Raw genomic sequence first — 12,129 nt, forward strand, 5'->3', positions numbered from 1 at the left:
GTCTCCCATGATCTTGTTGGCTCTGGAGTTGCACCTTCTGATGTATAGTTCCTGCAGGGGGGCGAGTGTAGTTCCCATAGTGCGTTCGGCCGAACGCACTACTCTTTGCAGAACCTTCTTGTCCTGGGCAGAGCAGTTCCCAAACCAAATTGTGATGTTTCCGGACAAGATGCTCTCCACAGCCACTAAGTAGAAGCACTGGAGGATCCTCGGAGACACTCTGAATTTCCTCAATTGCCTGAGGTGGTAAAGGCGCTGCCTTGCCTTACTCACGAGTGCTGAGGCGTGTGATGCCCATGTCATATCCTCAGAGATGTGGACTCCCAGATATTTAAAACAGTTCACCCTATTCACAGTATCCCCATTTATCTTCAATGGAGTGTACGTCCTCGGATGTTGTGCCCTCCTAAATTCCACGATCAGCTCCTTAGTTTTTTTGACATTCAAGAGGAGGCTGTTGTCCTGACACCAGAGTGCCAGATCAGCCACCTCCTCCCGGTAGACCTTCTCGTCGTTGTCTGAGATCAGTCCCACCACTACAGTGTCATCAGCAAACTTGATTATAGAGTTGGAGCTGAACCTAGCCACACAGTCATGTGTGTACAGGGAGTACAATAGGGGGCTGAGGACACAACCCTGGGGCGATCCTGTGCTCAGGGTGAGGGACTTCGATGTATTTCCTCCCATCTTGACAACATGGTGAGTGAGAAAGTCCAGGACCCAGGCACACAGGGGGGTGTTGAGTCCCAATTCCATCAGCTTCTCAGCAAGTCTGGTGGGGACTATCATGTTAAAGGCTGAACTGAAGTCTATGAACAATATCCTCACATAGCCCCCCTTCTGGCTGTCAAGATGAGAGAGGGCGGCGTGCAAAACCTGGGAGACCGCATCATCCGTGGATCTGTTCGGACGGTATGACTGGGTTGCAGTGTGAACTGTGAAGAGGATGTTAGGAGGTTGCAGCGTGACCTGGACAGGTTGAGTGAGTGGGCAGATGCGTGGCAGATGCAGTATAATATAGATAAATGTGAGGCTATCCACTTTGGCGGCAAAAACAAGGGGGCAGATTATCTCAATGGGGTTAGGTTAGGTAAAGGAGAGGTACAGCGAGACCTGGGTGTCCTTGTACACCGGTCACTGAAAGTTGGCGTACAGGTACAGCAGGCAGTGAAGAAAGCTAATGGAATGTTGGCCTTCGTAGACATAGAAACATAGAAAATAGGTGCAGTAGTAGGCCATTCGGCCCTTCGAGCCTGCACCGCCATTCAATATGATCTTAACTAGAGGATTTCAGTATAGTAGTAAAGAGGTTTATCTGCAGTTGTATAGGGCTCTGGTGAGACCACCACTGGAGTATTGCGTACAGTTTTGGTCTCCTAATTTGAGGAAGGACATCCTTGTGATTGAGGCAGTGCAGCGTAGATTCACGAGATTGATCCCTGGGATGGCGGGATTGTCATATGAGGAAAGATTGAAAAGACTAGGCTTGTATTCACTGGAGTTTAGGAGGATGAGGGGATATCTTATAGAAACATAAAATTATAAAAGTTCTGGACAAGCGAGATGCAGGAAAAATGTTCCCAATGTTGGGCGAGTCCAGAACCAGGGGCCACAGTCTTTGAATAAAGGGGTGGCCATTTAAGATTGAGGTGAGAAAAAACGTTTTCACCGAGAGTTGTGAATTTGTGGAATTCCCTGCCACAGAGGGCAGTGGAGGCCAAATCACAGAGATAGTTAGATAGAGCTCTGGGGGTTAGTGGAATCAAGGGATATGGGGAGAGGTATAGAAAGTGTAAAAACACACATCTCCAGATTCATGGACCGTTTCTTCCCAGCTATTATCTTAACCCCTCAGATTCCTATTAAATCTTTTCCCCTTCACCTTAAACCTGTCCCTCGATTCACATACTCTGGGCCAAAGATCCTATAGCAAAGATAGAGGATCTTTGCTATAGGATCTTTGCTCTGGGCAAGCCACACTGGGCATCTCCCCAATCTATTCCTCTCATGATTTTATAACTTGATACTCATTTTTATACACTTTTATACACATGATTTTATAACTTGGATACACCAAAATTCTTACCACCACAAGGATAACTCCTTCACCTCAAGAAACGTTGCCTGGTTAGAACGTTCGATCTTGCTTATCTGAAGAAGGCTCTCAACCCGAAACATCACCCATCCTTTTTCTCCAGAGATGTCGGCTGACCCATTGAGTTACTCCAGTTACGCAGGAGAATGGGGTTAGGAGGGAGAGATAGAGCAGCCATGACTGAATGGCGGAGTAGATTTGCAGGGTCGAATGGCCTATTTTGGCTCCTATCACTTATGTTCTTATGATTTTTATACACCTTTATAAGCCCACCCCTCAGACTCTAGCACTCCGTGGAATAAAGTTCTAAATGTCCATAGCTAAATTTGTATGGTCAGTGTTTGGAAGACCCACTTGATTTTGTTGTTGAAGATACACAATCTGGTATTTTGATTTCATATGAATTCACTTTTATCCATAACTTCACAGTTAGTTTTAGTTAATTGTCACGTGTACCGAGGTACAGTAAAAAGCTTGTGTTGCGTGCATTCCAGTCAACTGGAAGACAATATGTGATTACAATCGAGCCATTTACATTGTATAGATACATGATAAGGGAATAAGGTTTAGTGCAAGGCAAAGCCAGACGAGTGTGGAGCGATTGTAATATGTGATTGTAGATCTGCTTCTGTGGCTAGCGCGCAAATAGTCGCCTGGGTTGAGCGCCATCTTGGAAGCTTCGCCCTTTTAAGCTTCAGGAGGGTTGTAAATGGATTGAAGTGCCTTTTCAGCAATTCGAAAACCCCAAATCTGCAATTGGAGTTTTGCAAACCGAGTGAAAACAACATTTCCATTTCAGTTCTGCTAAAAATGTATTCTAAAATTCAGATGTGGACATCACTTATGTTACAAACGAGGCAGAAAATTGATTTTTTTTCTCCCTTCAGAAGTGCACAATGACATCCAATCTCAAGTCTCTTAAAGGTATAGCACTATTATCTTGTTGCTCCATACAATGTCACATTCGGGCAAAAGACTACTTTAAACGTTATCACAAGTGATAGGAGCAGAATTAGGCTATTCGGCCCATCAAGCTTACTCCGCCATTCAATCGTGGCTGATGTAACTTTACCTCTCAACCCCATTCTCCTGCCTTCTCCCCCTGACGCCCGTACTAATCAAGAATGTATCCATCATTGCCTTAAGAATTTCCATTGACTTGGTCTCCACAGTCTTCGTGCTAATGAATTCCACAGATTCACCACCCTGATTTATCTCGCTACTTGCTGGAGAAACCATGTAATGTGAAAATGCAGACACATTGAACAAAAGTGATTTGGTCATGATAAAATTCAATGCTCGTTTATATGAGAAATATTTAAATGTTAAAAATATTAAATTGTTGCTAGGTCCCACCCATAGTCCAATGAGAAGACAGCTGAAGATGAAACAATCGTGACATTATAACTTATTGGTAACAATAGATCCAAATAAACAAATCTGAACCATAGTCTAGACACAAGGAACGGCAGATGCTGGTTTACCAAATGTATTGGAACAACTCAGCGGGTCAGGCAACGCCCCTGGAGAATAAATGTCTAAAGAAGGAGTCCCAAGAAATTCCTTGTGCGGCACACAATGGCGTAACGGTAGAGTTGCTGCCTTACAGCACCGGGTCCGATCCTAACTACGAGGTGCTTGTCTGTACGTAGTTCACGTGGGTTTTCTCCGAGATCACCCGTTTCCTCCCACACTCCAAAGACGTACGGGTTTGTAGACAAATTGGCATTGGCAAAATTGTAAATTGTCCCTCGTGCGCTGGATAACGTTAGTGTGCGGGGACCTCCGATCGGCGCGGACTCGGTGGGCCAAGGCCTGTTTCCACGCTGTCTTTCTAAACAAAACTAAACTAAACCAGAAACGTCAACCATCCATGTTCTCCACAGATGCTGCCTGACCTGCTGAGTTACTCCAGCACGATGGGTCTTTTTCAGATCAATTCTCACTTGCTTTTGTGGTTGGTGGACATCAGGCTCATGAAAGAGACTGGACTGGACAGTGTACATAGATCCGGGTAAGGTTGAAGACCCATCTGCTTGTTGTCCTTTAACTTCTGAACGATGACCCTGGCAAAGTCTTCTCCTTGGTTGTCGCTAGTGTCTAAGAGTTGCCGGATTTTAGCTGTCCTTGTGGGTTTGGTGCTGATGAGCTCATAGTCCTCCTTCATTATTAGGTCACGAGATATCAGGGCGTCCAATGTCTGATTCAGACACGCTTCTGTCATTTGGCAAATAATATCCTCCCTTTTGGTTTGAATCCATTGGTCAGCGACACCTTGTTGGACAGATTCTGCGAAGAAACCTGAAAAAAGCAACCTTCATTAGTAACTGGAGCCCAACACTAACCCCAAGGGAACAAACAATGAACTACCAACGCGTTCGACACTTCAACAAGTTAGAAAACAGTAATAACAAGGAATTGTTCATACCAAAGAAAGGCACAAAATGCAGGAGTAACTCGGTGGGCAGCACGGCAGCGGTAGAGTTGCTGCCTCACAGCGGCAGAGACCCTGGTTCGATCCCGACTACGGGTGCAGTCTGCACAGAGTTTGTCCTTTCTCCCTGTGACCGTGTAGGTTTTCTCCGGGTGCTCCAATTTCCTCCCAACAGGGTTGTCGGTTAATTGGCTTCAGTTAAATTGTCCGTAGTGTGTAGGATATAGGTATGTTGCAAAACCTACCTTCAGCGGGGCTGCAGATCTGTCCCAGCCCGTGTGCGCGATATTATAATAATAAAACGCGATTTTCCCTAGGCTATTCAAATCGAGATTGTTCAACCTACTTAGTTGCTGATGAAAAATCGCTGGGAGATTTTTTCGCTGGAGCTATTTTTAAACTATAATGGTTAATTTAGCTGTTATAGTAAGTTAAAAATTATCCTCTAAACCCGCGACCGCCGACAACGGGATGGCTCTCATACAGAGGACAATGGAAGGTAGGTTGTTTATTTTTACGTTAAAAAGGGCTTCTTAAGATCCCTTTATACAAAGTTTAATGTTGCGAGTAGCTAATTTGGGGCCCCATTAAATCCCGCAGTATTGTTCTGGGCATTTGGGGGTACAAATCTACCGCAATGGGAACGTTCTAAACCAGCGCATGCCACAGAGTTCCAAAGGATGCCACTCAAAAGCTGATTTAAATGGCCATTCATTTACAGCAATTGAACACTAAATTCCTTCCATTTGGCCTATAAATCAAAGTAAATGAGATTTAAAAATCATGTTTTATTGTGAATTCTTTGTGAATGTTCTTTGGACATTTAAGCTATTTAATAATGTTAATCTTTCCTTAAGAAATGGATAGATGTTTAGATCTAGTAATTGAAGTTTGTAATTAGCTACAATTGGGTAACTAACTAATTACATGCTTTAATTTCAGGTCATCCAAGTAAGATTGTTTCATATTTGTTTCAGAATGCTTCAATCTGTAATAACTGAAAATGTCTTTCAGTTCTCTTAATTTTTAAGAAAGTTATGGCCATTTTCACTGTCCTCGATCACAGCTTTTGTGTTAAGTCAATGGAAAATCATTAGGGAACAAGGTGCTAATTTCCGAGTATGAAAATGGCCATAAGTTTTTTAATACTGAAGATATGAAAGTGAATTAGGTGTCAAATTAAACTTATTTCTGTGCTTTATCTGGTGGGATAAATTGCAGACTTGATTTTTTAAATCTCAAAATTTTGTAACATTGCTAGAAGTGTAACATTGCTATAGTCTTAGTGTACGGTGAGATCACTGGTCGGTGGTGGACTTGGTGGGCCAAAGGGTCTGTTTCCGCGCTGTATCTCTAAACTAAACCATCTCAATGGGTCGTGCAGCATCCCTGGAGAACATGGATCGGTGATGTTTGGGTCGGGGCTGAAGAAGGGTCCTGACTTCAAATGTTGCCTATCCATGTTGGCCGGGGATGCTGCCTGACCCACTGAGTTACTCCATTATTTTGTGTCTTTCTTGACTATAAAACAATGTTTGACCATTTTTTTGGGACTAGACCTCTGACTACAGTCGAGGTCAGATAACCCCCTGCCATTCCATTATTCAGAAACCCCAATGGTGCAGTGCCCTGTTCACCAGGGTCCTGTTTCCAGCACTCTTGGTTTAATGAAGAACTTATTACAGCAGTGGTATAGTATGCCTGCCTTCATTTGATCAGGGCTTTGAGTATAAGCATCATTTGCAGTTTTATAGGACTTTGGTTTATTTGGAAGCAGTTAGAGTATTGCATGCAGTTCAGGCCGTCCCATGACAGGAAAGATGTGGAGATTCTGGAAAGAGTGCAGAGAAGGTTTACCAGGAGGCCATTGGGATTAGCGGGTATTAGCTACAGGGATGGGATGGACAGACTTGGATTGTTTTCTTTGGGACCACCAGAGGTTGAAGGCAGACCTGGTAGAAGCATATAAAATGATGAGAGGCAGAGATAGGGTAGACAGTCAGAACCTTTTTCTCCAGGATGGAAATATCAAAGGCGAGAGGGCACAGCTTTATGGTGACAGGGGCAAAATATTTAAAGGAGATGTGCGGGGTAAGATTTTGTTTTACACAGAGGGTGGTGACTACCTTGAACACGCTGCCAGGGCTGGTGGCCATTGCTAGGACGTTCTTTTTAGGAAGGAGATGAGGAGAAATTTCTCTAGTCAGAGGGTGGTGAACCTGTGGAATTCTTTGCCACAGAGGGCTGTGGTGGCCGTCAGTGGATATTTTTAAGGCAGAAATAGATTCTTGATTAGTACGGGTGTCAGAGGAGAGGTTATGGGGAGAAGGCAGGAGAATGGAGTTAGGAAAGATAGATCAGCCATGATTGAATACTCTTATCACTTATGACCTAAACTAAGTTTGGAAATTCTGCCTGTCTGGTACTACCAATGGCCCGAGTGTGCCAGATTATTAGATTTTATTTACGATACCCAGCAATTTTAGCCGAGGGTTTAAGTGCAGTGAAGGGTAACCAACATGGGAAGATCTACTAAAGTTACGGCAGGTCAGGGCTAAGATTCAAAAACTATCAATTTCCAGTAATGTAGCGTTGGTAAATAATGCATTCTGGAGTCAATCAGGTGGGAGTTATATTCAAGCTCAGGTTCCTCGTTTTGCCTGACACTCAACCCCATGAAGAACATTTCACTCTGTGTTTAGATCCGACTCAAAGAAAATATCATTGATACGCCTTTAGACTTTGGAGATACAACACGGTAACGGGCCCTTCAGCCCACCGTCCGCACCGACCAGCTATCAGCCCGTACACCAGCATTATCCTACACACACTAGGGACAATTTACAATAGCCAATTAACCTACATACCGGCATGTCTTTGGAGTGTGGGAGGAAACCAGAGCTCCCGGGGAAAACCCACGGGGTCACGGGGAGAACATACAAACTCCGTACAGACAGCACCCACAGTCAGGATCGAACCCGGGTCTCTGGCCCTGTAAGGCAGCAACTCTACTGCTGCACCACTGTGTTGCCTCATGGTTGATCACAATATAATTGTACTCACTTGAGGAAGGCTGCAACGTTATGAGTCCCCGTCCGTAGTCGGGCTCGCTTTCTGGAATTCCACTTCGTGGAGCAAAGTCGTTTTCTGGTTGACATATAGCGGTCTGAGGCAAACTGCCTTTGTCACTGAACCCAGCTAAAGGCGGTGGACTCAATTCTTCTTGGCACTTCATACTACACAGTGCATTTGTGTCTGTATGACCAACGCAGTGAGATAGATTAAACAATAAGCCACTGATAAAATGGTAAGATTTATTACTAAGTGAAACAATTTAAAAACACAAAAGATAGTATAATAATAAATATGTTCACATGAAATGGCGTGCAAGGAGAGGAACGACCGGACTGTTCACGGGACGACCAGAATGGAGGTGACGGCAAGAGTGGGCCATTGTCGCCAGTCGCAGCTGGGACTTTAGTTTAGCGATACAGCGGGGAAACAGGCCCTTCGGCCCAGCGGGTCCACACCGACATGCGATCCCCGTACACTAAAGGACCTGTCCTACAAGCATGCGACTCCATGCAGCAAGCGCGACCTAAAGGTCCCACGAGCATGCGACTCCATGCGGCAAGCGCGACCTAACGTGGTCGCTTGAGCCGTACGGCCTCGCGGGGCTGGTCCCACTTCAATTGGCAGAGCCGTATGGAGTTGTTCAGAGCTGGTCCCGACATCGCGCGGGGCTCCGAAAAACTGACCGTGTTCAAAAATTCCGCGCGGCAACGGCCTGGCCGCGATTGCCGCATGCAGTCGCATGCTAGTTGGACAGGCCCTTTTAGGTCGCGCTTGCCGCATGGAGTCGCATGCTCGTGGGACAGGCCCTTTACACTATCCTACACACATACACATTAGGGATAATTTAAAGTTATACCAAGCCAATTAACCTGCAACCATACATCTTTGGAGTGTGGGAGGAAAGCGAAGATCTCTAAGGAAACCAATGCATCCACGGGGAGAACGTGCAAACTCCATACAGACAGCACCCGTGGGCTGGATCGAACCCGGGTCTCCGGGGCTGGAAGGCAGCAACTCTACCCGCTGCGCCATCTTGCCGCGCCTACTTGTGTTGTCACCTTTAGTGGGCTATGAACTTGGCCTCCAAGATCCCTTGGCACATCAGCGCTGTGGAGGTCCTCCGCATCTGTTTCACCCCATTGAGTCAAATACCAGCAAAGCAGCATTTTCGGAGGTCACTTTTACTTACTTGTATCCTTGTGTTTGTCAACTCGATCATCCACTAACGTAGGAATTAGGTTGCTTGGAGATAATACGGGAGCAGTTGGTGATAGCTGGTTACATGCTGCTGATATCCGCTGGCAGGAGACATTACTCTGTAGGGAGGATAGGCTACATGGCTCTGCATTTATCGCCTGTGGCACAATAGAATCAGATCAAAAAGGCGAATTACAAAGCGGTTTATGAATATCAAATTACTATAAAATAACTAGCAAGATAGAAACACTGGAAGCCTTCAAACAATATGGGCGGCACAGTAGCGCAGCGGTAGAACATAACTTGGGTGGCACATCGGTCGAGTTGATGCCTTGTAGGGACAGAGACGGGTTCAATAGACAATAGGTGCAGGAGTAGGCCATTCGGCCATTTGAGCCAGCACCACCATTCAATGTGATCATGGCTGATCATCCCCAATCAGTACCCCCCCCGTTCCTGCCTTCACCGTGTATCCCCCTGACTCCTCTATTTTTAAGAGCTCCATCTAGCTCTCTCTTGAAAGCATCCAGCCTCCACTGCACTCTTGAGGCAGAGAATTCCACACTCACCACTCTCTGTCAGAAAAAGTGTTTCCTCGTCTCCGTTCTAAATGGCTTACTACTTATTCTTAAACTGTGGGCTCTGGTTCTGGTCTCCCCCAACATCGGGAACATGTTTCCTGCCTCTAGCGTTTCCAAGCCCTTAACAATCTTATATGTTTCAATGAGATCGCCTCTAATCCTTCTAAACTCCAGAGTGTACAAGCCCAGCTGCTCCATTCTCTCAGCATATGACAGTCCAGCCATCCCGGGAATTAACCTTGTAAACCTACGCTGCCCTCCCTCAATAGCAAGAATCCTGACTATGGGTGCTCGTCTTTATGGAGTTCGTATGTTCTCCCCGTGGTTTTTATCAGAGATCTTCACTTACCTCCCACACTCCAAACACGTACAAGTTTGGAGGTTAATTGGTTTGGTTAAAGTGGAAATTGTCCCCAGTGTGTGTAGGGTAGTGGTAGTGTGCGGGGATCGCTGGTCGGCGTGGACTTGGTGAACCGAAGGGCCCGTTTCCACGCTGTATCTCTAAACTAAACTAAAGTTGGCATCGAGACAGGAATGAATGCATGAACGGGAGATGGCACGCTTGCACCTCCCACATAATAGCTATTATTTAAAAAAATAAATTCACAGGAGGGATGTGGATTTTCCAGGATGAGTCAGCCATTCTCCTAGAGGGCCCTGAGCAGAAACATCACCTGTCCACGTTTCCCAGCGATGCTGCCTGACCCGTAGAAACAGGAACTCCAGATGCTGCTTTACCAAGGAAAGCAGGTAGTGAGCAGGTGTTGAACCCTGGTGGTGGTCGAGGTGTGGTTAAATCTGCAATGTCGTTAGGCCATTGTGTTCATCTGTTATGCCATTGAACGTCATGGGGTGATGGCTAGATTTTATATTGCTTGATATTGTCACTGCCTGGCATTTCTAACGTAATTATTACTTATGTCTGGCAACAAACGTTGGCCCTGATCTTCTAACACCATTTTTTTGTTACCCCCATCGCAACTTTTTTTTCTGCTAGTCAATTTCCACAGTAACTTTAAAGTGGTTTTCTAATTCCTGATCAAAATTATGTTGTAGCCAATTTGGCCCACATAATAGTTTCAGTTTCAGTTCAGTTTAGTTTACAGAGATACAGAGAATAGCTTTTGTTGCGTGCTAGCCAAGTCAGCAGAAAGATAACACATAATTGCAATCGAGCCATTTGCAGAGTATAGATACATGATAAAGGAATAAGGTTTAGTGCAATGTAAAGCCAGCAAAGTCCGATCAAGGATAGTCCGAGGGTCACCAATGAGGTAGATAGTAGTTCAACACTGCTCTCTGGTTGTAGTAGGATGGTTCAATTGCGTGATAACTGCTGGGAAGAAACTGTACCTAAATCTGGAGGTGCGCATTTTCACACCTCGACCTTTTGCCCAATGGGAGAGGGGAGAACAGGGAGTGGCCAGGGTGCGGCACGTTCTTTCGTTATGCTGCTGGTCTTGCCGAGGCAGCGTGAGGTGTAAATGGAGTCAATGGAAGGGAAGGTTGGTTTGTGTACAAACAGTGTTCTCCAATTGACCAGTCGTGTTAGATCCAATTTGCACTGTGGAAACATGCCTTGCAGCAGACCTGCCTGTGTTAATATTTCAGTGAGTGCTGTAAGTGTGCAAACACACAGTGCAGAACTTTTCTGGGGCTGAAGCACACCGAGATACAACCCCATTCTCCTCCAAGAGGTTCATGCGACTGAACTGAGCAATGGCATATTCCTGACCTAGCAACGGAAAGGAAAGTTGGGCCATTGGGTTCGGTTTAGTTTAGAGATACAGCGTGGTGACAGGCCCATCGGCCCGCCATGCCCTCGCCGACCATCGATCACCCGTGCACTAGTCCGATCCAATGCACTAGGAACTATTTTACAAAAGCCAATTAACCTGCACATCTTTAGAGCGTGGGAGGAAACTGGAGCACCCGGAGAAAACCCACGTGGTTAAGAGGGAGAACATACAAACTCCGTACAGACAGCACCTGTAGTCAGGAATGAACTCAATTCTCTACTATACCGCTGCGCCACTGTACCATCCTAGAGTGAACCTTGCAGCAGCTTTCACCGTCAACAAAATAAGATGGTGAAGGGCCTGTCCCACTTGGGCGTCACGCAGGTGGCGCGCGAGGATTTTGAGAATCACCAAAATCCTGGGGCGCTGCACGCTACGGCGCATCACAGATTACGCCACCACGTGCCATGCGCGCGTAATGCACGCCATGCGCGCATCGTGACGGGTGCATTATGTCGCGTAAATTACGCGTAAATGACGCCCAAGTGGGACAGGCCCTTGAACGTAGTTTTACGGTGTGGGAATTGTGTGTGATTGCGTATCGAACTCGCAACTCTTTCGCGTATCGAACCCGGGTCTCAGGTACAGGAAGGCAGCAACTGGACCGTCGCACCACTGTGCCACCATCTTATATAGCGTTTATTTTTCATTGTAAGCATCCTGCTCAAGGCGTGAAACTGGCTTTAATAAGTAACTCCTGCATATATCTTCTACAGTAATTTGTTGTAAAAGTTATTACTGTAATAATACAGTAAATTTAATCTTTAATTTTGGCCAAGGACAATGCAACCACGGAACACTACGTGGTTTTGTTGAAGTACAAGCTGATTGGTAGTTTAGTTTTAGTTTAGAGATACAACGCAGAAACCGGCCCTTCGGCCCACCGGGTCCGTGCCGACCAGCGATCACTGCGTATTAACTCTCTCCTACACACACAATGGACAATTT

The 12,129-nt window shown here is 45.7% G+C and overlaps 1 protein-coding gene across 1 annotated transcript in view; it reads right to left on the reverse strand.

Annotated features, from left to right (window-relative positions):
- Positions 1-3,381: 3,381 nt before the first annotated feature.
- ripk2 (receptor-interacting serine-threonine kinase 2) overlaps positions 3,382-12,129 on the reverse strand; it is a 44,226-nt gene continuing 35,478 nt past the window's right edge. The window contains exons 9-11 of the mRNA XM_055633635.1: positions 8,794-8,959; positions 7,593-7,784; positions 3,382-4,396 (exon numbers count right to left, since the gene is read on the reverse strand). Coding sequence (XP_055489610.1) covers positions 4,038-4,396; positions 7,593-7,784; positions 8,794-8,959 — 717 coding nt within the window. The 3' untranslated portion in view covers positions 3,382-4,037. The remainder of the gene's footprint in view (positions 4,397-7,592; positions 7,785-8,793; positions 8,960-12,129) is intronic.

This window comes from Leucoraja erinacea, chromosome 4 (genome assembly GCF_028641065.1).
Source record: "Leucoraja erinacea ecotype New England chromosome 4, Leri_hhj_1, whole genome shotgun sequence".
In the NCBI taxonomy this organism is placed as follows: Eukaryota; Metazoa; Chordata; class Chondrichthyes; order Rajiformes; family Rajidae; genus Leucoraja; species Leucoraja erinaceus.